The sequence below is a fragment of the Clytia hemisphaerica genome, unplaced genomic scaffold (assembly GCF_902728285.1).
Source record: "Clytia hemisphaerica strain Z4C2 unplaced genomic scaffold, Clytia hemisphaerica genome assembly, whole genome shotgun sequence".
Taxonomy (NCBI): Eukaryota; Metazoa; Cnidaria; class Hydrozoa; order Leptothecata; family Clytiidae; genus Clytia; species Clytia hemisphaerica.
The window spans coordinates 1,734,658-1,753,887 of record NW_027104356.1 but is presented as its reverse complement, the minus strand read 5'-3'; the positions used below and the strand labels follow the sequence as shown (position 1 = coordinate 1,753,887).

At 36.2% G+C, this 19,230-nt stretch overlaps 1 protein-coding gene and 1 long non-coding RNA gene across 2 annotated transcripts; one reads left to right on the top strand and one right to left on the bottom strand.

Moving 5' to 3' along the window:
- Positions 1-50: 50 nt before the first annotated feature.
- On the bottom strand, positions 51-4,349 carry LOC136818163 (peroxisomal membrane protein PEX13-like). The gene is made up of 8 exons (XM_067074522.1): positions 4,240-4,349; positions 3,627-3,721; positions 3,327-3,395; positions 2,504-2,683; positions 1,863-2,006; positions 1,516-1,668; positions 573-757; positions 51-290 (listed from the first exon to the last, which is right to left on the bottom strand). The coding sequence occupies exons 1-8, from the start codon at positions 4,329-4,331 to the stop codon at positions 141-143; spliced, it is 1,068 nt and encodes a 355-aa protein (XP_066930623.1). The 5' UTR covers positions 4,332-4,349; the 3' UTR covers positions 51-140.
- A 6,886-nt stretch (positions 4,350-11,235) lies between these two features.
- Positions 11,236-12,451, top strand: LOC136818210 (uncharacterized). Its single transcript, XR_010848215.1, has 3 exons — positions 11,236-11,260; positions 12,029-12,113; positions 12,362-12,451. It is a non-coding gene; the product is annotated as an uncharacterized lncRNA (long non-coding RNA).
- The last annotated feature ends 6,779 nt before the right edge of the window (positions 12,452-19,230 follow it).

The window sequence follows — 19,230 nt, the reverse complement described above, 5'->3', positions numbered from 1 at the left end:
GTCTATTCAAAGAAGGTAAGTCTAACTATGTAAAGAATTACTTTTATCAAGATTCGTCGTAATTTTCTCGATTGCTGTTCTATCCCCTTCAATCAAAGTGATATCATATTCTCCTAGACATTCTCATCCTTTCATCCACGCTAACCTTTCTCTGTGTTGTTCGGTTCTCCATTGCTCTCGTAAATATCATTAAAATCGTCGTTTGAAACGTTCGGTTTGTTATCAACAAGATCATGTGACTTTGTTTTTGTCGTTGGTAGCGTGCTCTCTTTGCGATTCTTCCCAAGTACCTGGAAAAAAGGTAACAATCAATTAAACCAATTTCTCTCCTCAGACAATTGATGGAATAAAGATCAAAAGCAGGTGTCCGTGAAAAAGGGTTGTGCTTTGATATGGAAAATCGTGCAACTAGCTAAGTATGCTCAGAAGTCATGAACCATGAACATGAACACGAGCAAAAATAGAGAAATGGGTCGAAAAATATGAAATCGAACTCTATATGATGCCAATAAAATGAAAAGAAACCAACATTTCGACTTCAAAATTGACAGCATGCATCAAGGAAATAATACCTTGATATAATTGGCAGGAACAAGACCTTGGTTTTCACCATCAGATGCCAGTAGCCATCCCTTAATATTTGGTTGCCGCGCTTTTGGTGCAAGTCGAACGATGGTGTTCTTCGATAAGTTCATTTCATCTCGGCTCCGAGCGACGAATGGGAATTTAACTTCGGCCACGAAATGCTCTCCTGAACCTAATGAGCAATGGGAACAAAAGTATTTGTTTGTAATTATTCGTAAGGGAAGTATCAAACTTTAAAATAAAATTGTCTCGAGCAACTGAAATGAAACTTTTCTTCAGAAAAAAATTGAAAAGAACAGATTCATTCACCGTAGCAAAATGGTAAAATGGCTGTTTAACAGCAGCAGTAAAAAAAAATGGCGTATTTGAATTTTTTTTGAAAAAGTCCCTTATTCAAGCTGGAAGTCACAAAGGTGAATGAAAACACCTATAAGAAACAATGCGAAAAAATATAGACCCCTGGCTCAAAAATCCAAATGGAAAAACGCTCAAGCAACACTTTATTGACAAAAATTGAGTAAGCAGCTCTGATTACCAAGCTGGCGCTTTGAAACAGCTCTGAAACTCTTTACTGTGATTGATTGTCACAAGGGTAAGAAAAAAGCTCATAATTCCCAGGAGCAGAACTTTTTAGGATATTAATTAACAGCTCAGTAATTTCAAGCCAGGGTAGGCCTTGCAAAACAGCTGGTTCAAAAAAAGTTCCGCGGCGGATGCTTTCAAAATACATGATTTTCCTATTCTCAGATTCATGTAAAAAAGTCACGAAAAAGCGTCGAGTAAAATTGCACACCAAAGCATATTTTTGTCAAAATGTGCAGAGTATGATGTAATCTTTGCATGTTTCAGCCAATCAGAGTTTTTTCATGACTTTTTTTTACATGAATCTGCTAATAGGAAAAACATTTAGAAATTTACGTCTGTTTTTACCTTCGAACCACTTTTCTTCTTGTTTTTGTTGATAGTTGATGGATTTCAAAAGTTTCCAAACGAACCATGGAGTTGCAATCACCAACGAGAAGAAGAGCAAAGAAGCGTAAAGTCTACTCTCCTCCGTCCCTGATCTTCCTGACATTGCATCTTCTAGAAATCAATGCAATGAGATCTTAAACCCATATCCTTTATTAAAGGTCGTATCTTGACGTACTTTCTACCATTTGCTTCCAGAGTTTCTCCTGTTAAAACCCTTTCTTTTCAACTACAAAAAACATTGTCAAAATAGTCTTATTGAAAATTCAACAAAAAAAACACATAAAATATCAGCTAAGCACACTTACGCCAAAACCTTTCATCTTGAGTGTCTGGTTGTTTCAGTCTGAGCACACAAAGTATTTTCTTGTAATAACAATTGACAAGGCGGTAGAAAGATGCAGCAGATGACAGAAGGTAATGTCTCAAATGACCAAATTGGTCTGCGACACCTAATAGACAGAAAATAATTTCTAATAACAATAAAATTCACCAAAACGACATCAGTAATACCGATGTATCGCTTAAGAAAGAGACCTTCCTTTTTTGGCCTAATGCAGCGCTGAACGTGAATGCCAGCAGTTTTACACTCAAAAAATACCGGGTGCGCCACAAAAAAGTTTCTCTCTTTGAAACTAAAGATTTTAAAAGAACCATTTCTATTTCATTGGAAAGAAGAAAGATTGACTTAAATTTTGATGGATCATTTATTAAATTCGATTCATTAAATCAAAAGTTATGCTCAATTGAATAGAAAAGTTACTTTCAAAAAGTGCTGAAAAACGTTCAAAATCGACCTAAATTTTTAGATTTCGAGAAAATTAGTTTCAAAGAGAGAAACTTTTTTGTGGGGCACCCGGTAGAATATTCATTGCTTTTACAATTTGGGTCCAAAGTTGATAAAAGTTTGATCAAAGCGTTCAAAAAGAAAAAGAAATGAAATGCATACCTGCAATAGCTCTGACAGAATTTTGCACGGCGAAGAGAGTTGATTCAAGCATCATACTAATCGAGCTAAATGCACCAATGAATGACTGTGCTGATTGAAATGCATTTTGTGAGACATTCTCCAAACCATTTGTTATACGATTGTTCTGATACATGGGTGATCCAAAGTTTTGGAACATACCTGCAAAATCAAAACGATTACAAGTACCTTAATGGAACTTATTTCGGCGGGAACTAATTTTGGCAAATTTGGCGAATTTAGACAAGATTCGCCAAAATTAGTTCCCGCTTAAATTAAATATTTTGCTCACTCGTCAAAATAAGTTCCCGCCAAAATTTAAGTTTTTGTTTTCTTGCTTGAATAACCCCTGAAATTCATCAAAATTGCTCAAAATAAGACAAAATAGAACAAACTTACGCCGTCATTCGCCAAAATTAGTTCCCACCAAAATTAAAAAATTTTATCATTCGCCAAAATAAGTTCCCGTCAAAATTAAAAGTCTTTAAGATTTTTGCTGAACGCCAAAATTAGTTCCCGCCAAAATAAGTTCCCTTAAGGTATAAGAATTTTTCGACTTAAAAGAAGTAATAAATCATAATATGGCCCTCATAATAAGTGGCACCCCCTAAACCCACAGAAATAATCTAAATCACGTACTCACGCTAAAAAAAATGGAATTACGCCATCACAAAACGCACTGGGGAGGGGGCTCTTTAATATCATATAGTCCAGTAATCTTCCATAAACTGACGATCAGCTTCTCAAGAACCACACTGAAAGAACTAATCTCAGATAAAATTCAAAAGAACAAAAAATATCGTACCTCCTGTATTGCCATGTAGATAATTCTGATATGGGTTTCCTCCACCATAGTAACTATTGTAACCTCCTCCTTTATAAGAATACCGGTAAAAATTTAGTGTCTAAACAAATTTCTTTGTGGCACTTTCAAGAGTGAAATGAAAAATCTATAGAAATTAAAAGTCTAATATATTGATCCACTTCCTCGAAATAATACCTGTCCTTTTATTTTAAGTTTTCAACTGTTATTAAAATATAGAACAAGCAAGCATCTTAATAAAAGTATATGTATGAAATTAAAACAAACAGGAATGGCACATACCGTATGGTGCAAAATTTGTATATGGTGGCTGAGTGTTTCTTTGAGGAAGAGGTGGGGGATTTTCAGGCCCTTTCTCTTCTGGATTGAAGACAGGACTAAACAAGAAAAAAAATTAATACAGATATACCTTTAAAAAAGTTGTAATAGAGACTAAACTTTGCACTAGTTAAAGTTTCAAGTCAATGGATATTTTCAAAACTGAGAAATTGAATAATTTAGGCATAAATATTTCTGAACATTTCAAGGAAAACTGTATTTTTATATTTGTGTCTGAAAAAAAATTTTTGTTTCTCTTTTATTTTTCAAGAAAATTGAGTTTCCACCTATGAACTTGATCCTAGATATATAAAGTTAGATAAAGTTTGACCAGTAAACTTTGAATGGTTGTAAAAACTTAAAATTTGATAAAATATATTTTGTTATTTTGGCCCAACAAAAGTAATTTTTCAAACGAGATTTCCTTTTTATAATACATTTTTAATTACCTTTCATAGACACTAAATATTTAGAAAATAAGAAATCATTAAAGTATCCATATTTTCGAATACAATCGATTTAAAATTCAACTAGGAAATTCAACCTTATCCACTCTGAACAAACTATTAAAAAATACCTTATTCGTGGTTGACTGGATCCTAATGGTGTTATGAATTGATGCTGATCAAAATCATTTGGAAATCCTGAACCGGGATAGTTTATTGCCATCTTTTAATTAATTTCTCTAAAGGAATAAAATAATATTTTAATTAATTTATTGCCCTATTCTACAATAGCCCTATAAATAATGGCGGTTCTTTTGGTCTGTGGTAGAATTAAGGCATGTTTTCAAAGATAATATAAGGACTTTTGAAAAGGTCCTACAGGCTTAAAATTGTTCTAAAAAGCCTAATTAGTGTGAACCTGTTCACCAGGTTTTTGGGTAATCTGAAGAACTATTGGGATTGAAGAACTCTTTATTTTGAGCATCACTGTTTATTCCAACCCCTCATTAATTAATACCAGGAGAGTATCACCAGACAAACCACTCAAGACTTGAAATAACGATTTTAAGTGGGTCGGACAAAATGTCCGATCAGGGTTACTTTAGCTTGAAAAATATCATTATTCAATCGGACATGAAGTTATTTGGGTCGGACAATGTCCGATGTCCAACCCTTATTTTGAGCCCTGCCACTGCAGCTAACTTTAACATTCTTAAGGGTCAGATGATAGAACAAAAGCTGCAAAGAGGTACAGAGAAGCTTTCCACAGATTGTTGATTTTCTAGTTAATGTAATCTAGTTTAATGGAATCAACACTACACTTTAAGTCTTTCAAAACCTGCAAAGGTTTGCATGTTAATATACTTCAGTTGGTCTAGATTGGCCCCAACAAATATTATTTTTAAGGCTGGACTTTAAAAAATGTTGGTTTGCCGACCCAAAAAAATTTATTGCCATTTTAAATAAAAAATTTCCAATGAAATCAAAACTTGTATCTTGTCTGTCTCAAGCATAAGAATCGTGAATTCCCTGCTAGAACTCTTTCCATTCAAAATTACCTAAATGTAAACAGACTGTTGATTTTCATTTTCATATTCCGTCCGGGTGACCCACGAAAAAGTTCAGACGTTTCCCGACGTCCCAAAGTGCTTGGAGTTTTGATATTTAGAAAGTAGATATCCTAACTTAAAATTTTTTTACAGCATCTAATAACATGAAAACCAGAATATGATTCTTCAATAGGAATCAAAACTATAAAGTGCACTTACAAACATCAATATATCAGATCTAACAAAATTAATAACGGCACTGTCATCATTGACAATAAAACAAAAGATTTTCTGTCAAGAGTCTTGTAAACATTTCAACAACTTCCATCGAAATGATCTGTCTCACGGTCCGAGGATTGAGCCGAGAATGCTTGCAGACCGCTCGCAGACTGCTCGCAGAACGCCTACAAACTCCCGCGCGGATGAAAAATTTAATCTGTTGATCATTTTCTCAAGTGAAGAGTACGCGAAGCGATTCTAGCTTTATGATGGCGCCTCGGATCATCAGTGGATAGTATTCAATTATCATTATCCTTTTATTTTCATTCCTGGAACTTTTGCAAAAAAAAGGTAAAATAGAAAAGTTGTATTTTTTACTGCTCTATTCACATACTGAAATTGAAAGATCTTCTATGGCGTTTTTTTGCAAACTACAAAAAAATGATTTTCATCCTGCTTTTCCGGGACTTCAGCTTAAGTGCTGGCGTGCAGCATAGGGTACAAAGTCCAAATATGTGTTTCCCGTAATTTTTGTATGAAGAGTTAGGTCTACACTGCCAGGGGGTTCTTTCCTCATAAGCTTGCATCAATACTTGTTTTCCAGCAAGAAGAAGCATAGCCAGCCAGGAAAATCCCTCAATCGTGGTAGTAGTTTTTTATTGCAATTACAGTATTTTCAAGAAACAGAATTCAAGATTCAAGGAGAAAACAGGCAATTTTTGTACACTATTGACCAAATGTTATCTTTTTAACGCACAGACAAAATATTTTTTCCATAGATAAGATTCTTTTAATAAAGATTTAAGCTTTCTTCTCGTACAATTTTTTACAACTTATGTTTGTTTATTTTTGTCGACCATCATATATGTACCGTGAGTGGTCCTAAATTCGACAGCCCTGCCTAAATCCGACCCCCCAAATAACTGCTATGAACAAAAATTCTATGTTTACAAACATTACCTCTCCAAGTTGAACAATAAACTATTGCAAGAACTCTCAAAACAACATATCTAACAAGATGACTATAATTTCAAGATGTCAATTAATGTGATCAAAAAAGTGTGAGTTGTAAAAATAACTACCTCTATTATTCTGAATCCGTTGCTGATTTCCCAAACATGGAGGCGTTCACTTTCACAACATTTTATGTAATTGCAATTTCGGTCAGTCTACAGTTCAACATATACGCGTGTTTTTATTTACGTGACCAAAGTGCCTACTACTAAAACAATTGGGGGTAAGTGGCGAAGCAACACAGCAAATTATTCGCAAAGTAAAGAAACATCTTTTGGCATTGACAATCAAATATAATATATTACATTATGTTTCCTTAATTTAAAAATCAAAAATTTATTCTTCATTTGCGAAAAATACAAATAGAAAAAAGGATTACTAATTACATACTAAAACGCCCCCGTCTTTTACTCTCGTCTGATTTTCGATCTCAATTTTTACGTTGCACAGACTTTCTCGGCCGCTTGTAATAATTATACATTGCCAAATTTGGTTCTCCACTGTCAAGTCAGGGTTGATGGTGACGTCACCTAAATATAAAAAAGAAAGGATTTTGTCAGTTTTATGCATATATTAATTTGCGAGATATTCTATTCGCTGCGCGACCGTGAGCGCACTTTTCGTAGACAAGTCGGAATACCTTCTTTTACTCTCGAGATTGATGGTAACTTTTCATCTTCGTCATTTTTAAAATGAAGTACAACCGAAAAAATGCAACTTCAGAAAGTTGTGTATTTCCAGTGAGTAACGATTCTGACAATTATAAACAAAATTAATTGATGATGAAGATTTTTTTTCCCATACGGTGTCAATCGAACGAATCGAACACTGAATCAATCGAACGCAATTGAACACAATCGAATAATTGCAATTCGATTGATGAACGCAATGGGCTCTACCAGAAAAAATTTGATATAGGGGGTGGATGACGGGAATTTTCAGATAAAAAAAGCACTCGGAAATCCAGTCAATTTTTCAAAGTGCTTCGGAAATTCTGCTCAATTTTTTATTTCAACCCTTGGAAATTCCACATAATTTGTCAAAGTTTTGAAAAAGGTATCGGAAATTCCAGATTTTTCCACCAAAAAATTGATTTTGTATCGGAAATCCAGGAGTTTCAATTGCTTTTGTATTGGAAATCCAGGAATTTCAAAAAAACATTTTGCCTCGGAATTCAGCTCTTGTCCACCCCTCTATAACAGACTTTAACTGGAAGAGCCCAATCGAATCACAATCGAATATTACCCAGGATTTGCCGTTCGATTGCTTTGATTACGCTTGATTGTATTCGATTATGTTTGATTACGTTCAATTGATTTAGATTTTATTCGCTTTCGTACGATACTTAAGCGCTTGGCCGCCCACGCTAAAAAGCTCTAACGGAGTGATCCAATTTGTTTCAATCACAATCAAACTCATCGAACACAATCGTAATCGAACCAATCTAACTCGAAAAAAGCTGGTGTTTTGAAGCGCTTCCGTGCGATCGAAATATCGCTCTTTGTGACACACTGCTATTATGCCTAGCTAGCTAAGCACTAAGGGGACCCGTCCATATTCATTTGACAACGCAAAACGTCAAATTGACGTTATCCCCTGAACACCCCCCACCCCCCACAGATAACGTCAAGCAATGTACTGATGTATACCAAAAGTTGTAGCCATTTTTCATCAAAGTTTTCCCGTTCCGTCGCAAATTCTGTGTACACTCGGTTGTACCCGTGCGTGTATGTGTTCTTTTAACTAATGACGAATATGTTTTGCGAAAGCTTATAAAGTATACCGTAACTTGGTCTAATGTCGACATCCCTCCTCTAATTTCGACACCCTTTTTATCAGCTGAAATTGATAGAAAGGTTGAAACTGTTTTTCTTTGCTTAATAGACCTTTTTTCAAAGAGGCCACCACCCTGTTGAATAATTATGTAGTCCAGCAGAAAAACAATGATAAAACCATGCATAATTATTACAATATGCATGATACAGTAATAATTATGCATGGCTCTATCATTGTTTTTGTACTACATAATTATTCAACAGGACGTCCTCTTTGAAAAAATGTCTATGGTCAGAGAGGAATTAATCTTTTTCAATCACTGATTCAAGCTTTCATATTATTCCTGTCTCTAAAAAAAGGTGTCGGAATTAGACGAGGGATGTCGATATTAGACCAACTTACGGTTAGTATGGTTGGTGGTTACAAGTATCCGCGATTTTCACAAAAAGGTACACCTTTGATTTCTTATAACGTCAAACCTAACTTTTGAAAACCCCCCACCCCCTCATAACGTCAAAGAGGAACGAAGAAGTATGATTGATAAACTTGGTGGAGTTATCAAGACAAATTTGTTGTCAAAGAGATTTAATAATAAGTGTAAATACAGGCCATATATTAACCAGTCCCATGTTTCGACCAATCGTCCCACAAGTTAGAGCATTTATCGACTTCACAACACAGTAATATGGTCATATGGCGCACGAAAGCGCTATAAAATACTATCGTTTTTATAATACTATCTTTTCTAGTGTAATACTATCTTTTCTAATATAATACTATCTTCTTCTAATAAATAATACTATCTTTTCAAATATATAATACTCGTAAAAGTCGAGTTAATAAGTTTGAGTTGAAAAACTTGAGTGCGAGTTATAAGCTGCATACCATTTTAACGTCATCTTACAATTTCCCAACTCGAAAATGTAAGTTAAAGAAAAATTGACGGGTTAAAAAGGAGGTCTGACTGCCGTGTCAAAAATGTATTTTGACGTTGCAAAACGTTTGCAGTGTTTTATATCATTAAACAAAAGAATAAAACGCGCGTAACGTCAGTTGATTGTCGGGGCGATTTTGAAAATTGGAGCCTCTAGATGGTCTAAAAACGCATCAAAATAGCTTAATAGTTGTGATATAGGAAGAAAAAATATTATTAAATTCGGTTTTTCCAGAAAACCACTTTTGAAAAAATTATTGGGGGGACATTGCCCCCCCCCCTTGCCCCCCGGTTGCTACGGCACTGCTCTCAACTTGACTTTTTCGTAACTCTACTTTTTTAACTCGACTTTTCTGAGCCCTCGAAAAGATAGCAATAAGTTAAAGAAAAGAAAGTAATAAATTTCAAAAAAAGATAGTATTAATATTATACCGGGTGACCCACGAAAAAGTTCAGACGTTTCCCGACACCTTGAGGCCGAACAAATGTCCCAAAGTGCTTGGAGTTTTGATATTTAAAAAGTAGATATCCTAACTTAAAATTTGAGCTATCACTTTTTAAATTTGACCAACTTGTTCTCTACTTATGAGCTTTTAAAGTCAAAATTCACTTTTCGGAAAGTGTAAAAAACAAGTAAAAAAGAGGTATTAAATTTATGGAAAATCAATCAATTAGAATTAATCACTTACAAATTGACTTATTTAACAAGTTTTATGACATTAATAATTAATAAAAACACCTTTAAAAGTAATTTTTGTTTACCACACGACTAGTTTTTATAAAAATTTGCGCTTTTGTAGATTTTTCAGATTTTTTTCAAAAACTGTGTATCAAAAACGTCTAAAAATACCAAATTTGATACCCCTTTCGCTACACCGGACGCAATAAGTCCGGTGTCAGTCCGGTGTTGCATACAGGGAATTTTGGACGCCGGACATTTATGAAACAAAAAATTAAGAAACACCGGACGCCACCGGACTGGTCATGTCCGGTGTTTTGATTGTCCGGCGGGAAAATATATCCTTCTCCGACACCGGACATCCGACTTCCTTAAGTCCGGTGTAGAAATTGTCAGGTGGTAAAAAAAAATTCTCATTTTACACCGGACTTTTGTGTGTCCGGTGTTCGTTAAGTCCGGTGCGTCGGCAGGGTCCTGCGCCATATGGTCATATGGTTTTCTTGCAGTTAGTCACACTAGGAAATTAAAGCCTTCAGAAAAAACAACATCAGTCATCTACAGGATACATTTCAACAACAAGGATGTGAGTTACCTGAATCAAGTTTGCAAGACAATATTAATTAAAACTTGAAAGTTGGAAACAAAATAAAACGTGCAGCAGCCAAAATCAACCAACCAAAATTTGTCATTCAATTCCCGAGACAGCGCTTTGATTTTTAAGGCCTTGTTTATACGCTAAAGTAAAAACAATTCTGCACATGTAAATGGGTCATTGTTTGAGGTCCGGCAAAATTTCCGGGAGATAGCCTATCCGGCGGTGCGCGGATTTAGGTGGGTTCCGCCTCCCCCGTAGATCTTTTTCTTGGGAAGTTGATCTTCAAATTAGTTTTCAAGGTTGGCTTGGCTCAAATTTTTTCATCCATGGCTCAAATTTTAGGCAATTTCTCAAAGTTTTTGAAAATGTTAATTTCATTAAAAAGCGCAGGGTTATTTTTTCATGAATCCCTTTAGAAGTTTTGCGGCGCATGTTTTTGCTTGAGAGTCAAGTAAACGATATAGCGCTTTCGTAGCATTAATCTTTGATACGCATTTTGATGGGACGCTAGTGTGACTAACTGTCTTGATTGACTGTGTGTTTGAAACATAACTGACTTACACCTTGACCTAGCATCCCGGGGGGGGGGCACTCGATCTGAAATCGACCATACGTTCGGCCCAAAATTTGGCTTCTAAAATCGGACCCTTACAGTGCAGTGAATTTCCATGAAAAATCATACCCTCAGCTTGGTAAAACCCGTGTGTTTTCATTATGTAAACGAAAGTACTTATACATAGTTGTGACGTCGAGAAAGTCAAAACGGTAGAGAACATCGTAAATTCCTTGTCAATTAAGTAGTATAAAAAAACGAATCAATCGTAACTGGCATAACAGCTTTCGTTTTCCCAAAGGAAAATTAAAAACGGCACATTACATTTAATGCGTGAGTGACTTTTTAAGCTATAAAAGTTGAATACCAGGCGACTATATTCGAAAAACTTAATGTCATAAATGACTTATGGAATGAATTTGGCATAAATTTGCATCGATTTTAGATGGACTATATTTGGCAGTCAGACAAATCCTTGGGCATTTGCACGGGGTGTGCATTTGCAACGGGTTGTCCCCCGGGGGGGGGGATCCTAGGGTTGCGATCTGACGAGGGGGGTGCCGCCCGACATTCGACCCTCGGACCCTTAACGCCACGAGACTAAAAAGGAGAAAACAAAGGAAAATTTTGTGAATTTTCCGACCCTTACCGGGACTTTATCCAAAAAAGGTACTCTTAAGGGTGGCACATACCGTACTTCCATTTGCCTAAGTACCCCCTGGGTTTTTCCCTACCCTGTGCAAATGAGCTAGAACGCGTCAGGCATACACCAATTTCAACTTTAAAGTGAAAACGGGGTAAAATGAAGATGAACGGGGCTTTCATTTTTTCTTTACAAGATTCATTCTTTAAATTTAATAAGGTATTGTGCCCATTGAAAGAATTTCCGACCCATTCAATCTTTTTTATATCATATAGAATACTATTCAGCGGTGCCTAACAATCCTAAATACACCCCTGCATCAAATTAATATCCGTATTCTCTTCCCAAAGATTATAGACTTACTTACTTCACTGCTAACAAAAGCGACTGATGATCCGTTGATTTCAATACTTTGAAAGTTCAAGTTCAAATAATGTTTTTACTTTCTTTTTATTCAGGAAAAACGGATCAAATGAAGCGAGACGTTTTGTCAATATCACAATCATTGCGGACTGCTTTCACTCAAGAAGTGTCCGAGACAACGTAAGTTACATTGTTATATGTATGAAACAATTATCTCATCTATATTGGGATCTAGATTGTTTTTTGTGCTTCTCATCAATTAGTGTGCGTTGTTTCTTGTCACCGTAACTTCGGCAGTTTATCTACCGACCTTTTTGAGTTTGAGCGACTGTCAATTTGTCTAAAGTTTGAAGCTTAATAAACCTACAGTACTGATCTTCTAACGGTCATATGAATGATAGTATTTTTAATTTTTCTTCTTTATTTAGTTACCGATTGTTACCATTATGAGCTGTTCAGGGAGAGCGTGCTGCTTGAGAGTCGTGAAGAAGAAAATAAGAACCACCTTTTTTATTAAATTTAACAATTCATAAAATAATATACGTTACGAAATACATAAAACATTAAAAAAGTGGCGCGAAAATCAAAAATGAGGTCACTGATTATTACAATCAAGTTATAATAGAAAATAGACTGTAACTTCGTTGGTCTTTCTTTTCTTTCTGGGCGTTCTTTTCATTCTCTCACCACCCGCACCACTGTCTAAATGCCGCCCCGGTGGAGCTTTTTGCTTATTCAGTGTGGATGAAAATTTCTATCTAATCGTATTGTCCCGATTGGGATAGAAAATCTATATTCCAGCTCGAAATTTACAATGGGGATGGTTTTGCAGGGCTCCACCGGATCTCTGACACAGGTATTCTCCGGAAGGTTTCCAGATTCTTGCGTTCGCCAATGAATGTGTATCATTATGATATTACGACAGTGGAAATGTGGAAAATACACGTGTCATCTGGATAAATGATATTGCAATTGTGTTCCCATAAAAAATGAAAATGACTAAAATGAAAAAGAAAAAAAGAAAATACACGAGAGAAGAATTGTTGTGATTCATCTAATCTAGACCACTGGAGACCTAGTAATGAGCAGGGAGTGGCAAGATCAGGGTTCTGAAACATCGTTATCTCACAATGCCCGTATTCTAAATTTCGTATGTTCCCCATCCAAAAATCGAAAGTATGACCGCGCGGACAAATTCCTTTGCCACAGCATTTTTTGAAAATTCTTTTAAAAGGGCCATTCGCGAAAGTTTATAGACAGAAAAAAACATCTGTAAAACTGGGAATAAAAATTAAAATTTATACACCCCCGTCTTTTTAAAGTAAAATGTAAGATTTATACACCCCTGTCTCGGTGAAGTTTTGAAATCCAGGTGGACTATGAAAAAGGTAAAATACACCGTTAGTATCGTTATAAGCATCTTTCAGCCTTTTCAGGACCTCGACCGAAGCATCTCCGAGCCTGTCAAAATTTTACCCGATGAAAGTTCCCATTTCTCAATGCTCTTTATTTCTACTTGGCCTTCATATCCCTATCTCATCAAATGGAAATTTAAGGTAGTTAAAAAGAAAACCGTACCGAAATTCTCACGTCCTTTTTAAGTAAAAATTACATCGAATGGAAAAACATCGAAACAAGATATTTTTGCAGCTTGAACTCAAAGGAAAATCGAACTAAACTCGCTAAGAGGTGGAAAGTTTCACCCCTTGTCCCGGTGGTAATAAGCGTCACTGAGATAATATGATGTACCGTTTGCCCACTCTTCGCCCGTATTCATAAAAACTCTTCAACAGATACGAGGGACATGTGAGACAGGGGTGTGTTTCTTTTCGTAAAATTAGCCAAAAACTATGTCATCGAATTGGCGAATAAAAGCCATAAATAAAAGTCTCACCTGTCGTTCATAATTGACATAATTCTGTAACTTTTTTGTTACATTGTTTTAATTGATTTTCAGTTCGTTTATTCCCAAGATAATTACTTCGCACTTTTAACGACTTTAAAATCAACAATCATCGTTCGTTACAATTCATTACACATCGTGTTTTAGACGATTCCAATTTCAGATAACTTGAGATCCACCGCAGATGATTGAAAAAGTCAATTCTTCGTGTGCTTCAACTTCACAAACTTCGCCAATCCTGGTGGTGATAAGATTTATATGAGAGTAATCGTCACGAAAAGCGCTAATAAAATATCGAAAAATGGAGATTCCCAAGATTGGCGAAGGTATCTTAAATCTTAGTTAAAAAAAATCTCTTTGATCTTTCTTTTTTTTCTTTTGTTAATTGCTTACGTCATTGATGACTTGCGAGATATTTCTCATGATGAAAACACACGGGTTTTACCAAGCTGACCCTTACAGTGCACTTTTTCAAAATTTCTCGCCCGTAAGGGCGAAATTATTTTTGCAATTTTCCAAGAAAATGTGGAATTTTTCCTCCAAAATTGACCAATTTTGTGATAATTTTACCAAAAAATTGGCCTTTTACCAAAATTTCCTACCCTTACAGTGCAGTTCAGTGCAGTCTTGTAATTTCCTACCCTTACAGTGCACTAACTGAACTATGAAAAACCTACCCTTAAGGGCCGAACGTCTGGTAGGTCATTTACCTTGAGTGCCCCCGGGCCTAGCATGTCTATAGGCTTAAAAGAAACTTACTAAATAGCTAAAAAAAGGAAATCTATATACAATAGGAATAAAGAAAAATAATATTACGTGACTGTCTGTTTGAGGTCAGCAGTCTGGACTGCTGTGTATACACCAGTATAGTAGGGTTCAACTGTGGGAATTTTTGTGCAAATACCAGATTTTTTGAAATAAAGCTGAACCCGACTGAGTCGGCTCCTGACTTCTGGACACTGGACCCTGCGAGACGATGTGGAGGGCCAACCCTGAGGTATGGAGAGGCCCGGAATTCCCGAGTTATTTTTTGCGAGTTAAAAAAACCGAGTTAAGAAAAAACCGAGTTATTCCGAGTTATGAAATGTAAAATGACTTCACTAAATTCCAAAAATGACGTCATAACTCGGGATAACTCGTATGGAGGGTGTAAATTTTCTAAACGCCATTCTGTTTGCTGGCCCCGCCACTGTGATTAATCCAGTTAGATCCACCGTAGCTTGATCAACCTGTACTTGAACTTAGAACCGCTTAACCGATTTAAAGTGCCCTCTCCTCAAACAACGTAGCCTGGCTCGACGTGCTCTATCGAGTTTTGTGCGTCAACTGTCTGACTGACGCCTGACTGGTCATCATACATCATAGGAAGACTGTTCACACAGTCATATCAGTGTCAAACAACCTCTCGACCTCCGTACGCCGTACTGTACCACCATCAAAATACAGTGATCAGTGATAACAAAGCTCATTAAAGGTATATTTATTATGTGGAAAGAAATGTATATGAAGTAGCTTTAAGAGGTGGGTCCAGACCATGCCATGGCATCATGGGGATAAATACGAATCAGACATAAATTAAAGGCTTCCTGGAAAATTTGAGCTGTTTATTCCTGGAAATAATTACGATCTATTTTTCCTCAAAAACAAAAAGCCCAAAATTTTGATCTTAAACTTAAACTGTCTTCCATAGACAGGACCCTGTCGACGCACCGGCGGACTGTCCGGTGTATTTTTTCGGTGGCAAAAAGTATCCTTTCGCTACACCGGACGCAATAAGTCCAGTGTCAGTCCGGTGTTGCATACAGGGAATCTTGGACGCCGGACATTTATGAAACAAAAAATTAAGAAACACCGGACGCCACCGGACTGGTCATGTCCGGTGTTTTGATTTTCCGGTGGGAAAAACTTTCCTTCTCCGACACCGGACATCCGACTTTCTTAAGTCCGGTGTAGAAATTATCCGGTGGTAAAAAAAATTCTCATTTTACACCGGACTTTCGTGTGTCCGGTGTTCGTTAAGTCCGGTGCGTCGGCAGGGTCCTCCATAGACTAGAAAATTTGATTTGTTTCCAAAATGAGTTAAATTTTTGATCTGTTTTTCAAAGGAATTTGATATCTGTTTCTCTATACTTTGTTTCCAATTGTCATATTTTTGGAAAGAGATATCTGCTCCCCATTTACCTTATTGGAAACTAATGTTCGCCGGGAACTAATCCAGTCTGGAAAGAAGAGAATATTTACGCCAGAGATTTCTTGGCGTAGCCTTTGTGTAAACCTATGAAATCCAAAGTCTGCGCCGGAGATATCGGGCGTACATGCCTTACTTTCCAGATTGGGAACTAATTTTCGCGGTCTAAAGAAAATATCCAAAAAATTGCATTTCGCGGGATTTAATTTTCGCGGTTTTGCCCTTTTTTGGACAAATTTCTTTCATTTTCCTAATCCTAGGGATTTTTCGAATTTTTCGATAAAATTGGAAAAAATTGTGTTTCGCGGGAATTAATTTTCGCGGCTTTTAACTCTCAAAATTTTTTGTGGGCTCAAATTTTCGCGATTTTGACGAAAAACTGCGAAAAACTAAAATTAATTCCCTCAAAAATTAGTTCCAATAAGGTAGCTATTATGTCATCTTCTTAGGAATATTTATTTGTTTAGGAATATTTAAATTTGTTTCCCAAAAATAAGTCGAATCAGCTGCAGCCAGGGAGGGGGAATAGATGATATTGTAACACGTAAGAGAATCGTCTTTCCTAGAAATTCTGATCTGTTTCCCAACCTGTCCCAACCAATACATCGTTTAGGAGTCTCGCTATCTCCATTGTGTTCCACCGTAAAAACGGTAGGTAAAAATGCGCACTTTAGTACTGTGTACAGGTTAGACATGGCATGGACCAGGGGTTTAGGTACCCCCTAAGAAAATAGGTACCCCCTGAATTTTAGGTACCCCCAAACAACAGACATTAGTAGGTACCCCCTGTGATTGGCACCCCCTGTGACTTGAGTATATGTCAAGAAATGAAAAAAAATGTATATTTTTGGTCAGCCTAAGCTGAGCATTCAAATAGGTAAAATTTTCCAGTTCCATCATCATAAGACGGCAAAAAAAAAATCCGATTTCCCGATCGATCTCACTTTGATTTCTAAACTTTCTTCCGATCGGGTTAACTTTTTGGGTACTTTTAGCGTGCGTTGTTCTTACAGATCATAATGTGGTGTTTCAAGATGGCGGCTCAAGCGATAAGTCAGATGTGATACTTTAAGTCAGTGTTGTACCAAAGTATTTCCAGTGTAAATCTGTTGCAAGCTTCAATTTCTGTCATTTATTTTTTTAACTCGGCAAATCAAACACATGATTTTCATCAAGGGGATTCTTTTTCTACATCTTTTGAGGGTTTAAAGCCGTTTGCTCAAGTTTTTGTTTATGTTCAATTTTCTGATACTTTTTATTGCTGCTTTTTATTAGTTTTTGCAATAGAAACATATTTTTCTTGTTTGCCTCTAGGTGGGATTGATGGTGTTTTAATGTTATTGGAATTTGATAAAGTTTACAAAAGTACAGCTACTGTCTAAATTTGATAAAGCCTGGATGCAATCGTGCTTTTTTGGACTTGTTGGTTTGGACGTGTTTGATAAGGCGAATCGCAAAAAATTGTTTGGTTCCCGTCATTTCTACTTTAAAAAGTGGGGGTCATTCGGTCGGTCGGTCGGTTGGTTGAAAATATTTTTCTTTTAAGAAGCAGCTACATCTTGTTGAAAGGGAATCCGTGTGGACTGATCCGAAGTAAGAAATTGAGAAACCGTGGATAAACTGGTTTTCGGTTTACTCTCCATTAGCATGCGGCTCGCTACTTCGTTTTGAAAACTTGTAAACACAGAGCGTGCAGAGGTCGACAGTGGAAATCCAGCAAAGCAGCGGAAAAGCTTTCCGACTCTCCCACTCTACCTGCTGACCGTAAATCAGGGTCGGTCAGATGACGGGAACCAAATGATGACATCACATCTCCTATTATTGGACTTGCAAAATTATGGCAAATGGTCTTTGAAATTTGATCAATTATATTAATATTAATGTATACAGTTCTTGTTGAAATTGATCTAACTATTTTTCACGCAGTTCCGGATGCAGATTGTGTTTTTCTAACCTTTTCTAACCTTGGCGCACGTTTTGACTGAATGATGGAATGGAATGAATAGACCTTTTTTTAAAGAGGCAGCCATGTTGAATAATTATGTACTCCAGCATAAAAACAATGATACAGCCATGCACAATTACTGTATCATGTATATTTTAAAAATTATGCATGGCTGTATCATTGTTTTTATGCTGGAGTACATAATTATTCAACATGGCTGCCTCTTTAAAAAAAGGTCTATGGCGATAACAGTTTATACATATCTCTTATCAGACTTGCAGAAAGCGGACTGCAGAAAGTTATGAAAAATAGAATTTAATGAATTATACCGTTACACAACATGCACACTCTCGTCACAACTTGCACAGTCATAACAAACAGATCCATCTGGTCTTCATTTAACATTGTTTTAAAGTTTAAAAAACACTGCCAGTGCTTGGCACAGAAGAGAGGACTCCCAGTTGAAATTAATTGCTACTCCGCTGCCCTGTTGAATTTATTTATTATGGTCGTGTGTTTATTCCGCCAAGGCGGTAAAGCGATCACCCAAATTCATAGACCAATCAAAAGGGAGTTTAAAGCAAAATGGGGGAAAAATGAGCTTCCCTGCATAGTTATGAATTTTAAGTTTTGCTTTCGATTATCATTTGCGACCAGCGAAGTCTTCAAGATGGTTGTGTGCATGTTGTGTAACTTGACGGTACTAAACTACAAAATTTATTTACGAAGACTGGATGTAAATTATGTTTTTCTGACCTTGCCAAATTTTGGCTTTGACTGAATAGTAGTCAGTTTTTACGTACCTCATTGGCCTTGCAGACAACTGACAAATGGTTTCTGTAATTTGACCAAGTCTACCAAAATACAGTTCCTGTTGAAATGTTATAAATATGAACTACGTTTTGCAAAGATTTTGATGCAAATTGTGTTTTTCTGGAGTTTGCGCTTTGTGACTTAAAGTTTGTAGCTTGTTAGTTTAAAGTGTTATTGGAGTTTTATCAAGTAAAACAAAAAGTACAGTTTCTATGTAAATTTGATGGATATCTTTATTTTGGTTCTGACGTTTTGGCAATTTTCTAATTTATTTCTAGATAACACTTTGGTCAGATATGGATATTGTCTACATCCAACAGAAAAAATGTATCTGACTGGAATGAAATTAACAAAAAGTTTTAATTGCACTATGTTTCTCTTTTATTTTATAGCAATGAACTATAGCTTAATTGTTTGATGTCGTAGAAAAAGTGCTACAATGCTAAAG

Bases quoted from the DNA above. Each gene is read 5' to 3' on its own strand.
- LOC136818163 (XM_067074522.1), bottom strand. From the start codon at position 4,331: ATGGCAATAAACTATCCCGGTTCAGGATTTCCAAATGATTTTGATCAG. The intron at 2,684-3,326 runs GTACGATATTTT...TTGATTTTGCAG, and splicing joins TCTACATGGCAATACAGGAG to GTATGTTCCAAAACTTTGGA. The intron at 291-572 runs GTATTATTTCCT...CCTTTTTTCCAG, and splicing joins TTCCTGCCAATTATATCAAG to GTACTTGGGAAGAATCGCAA.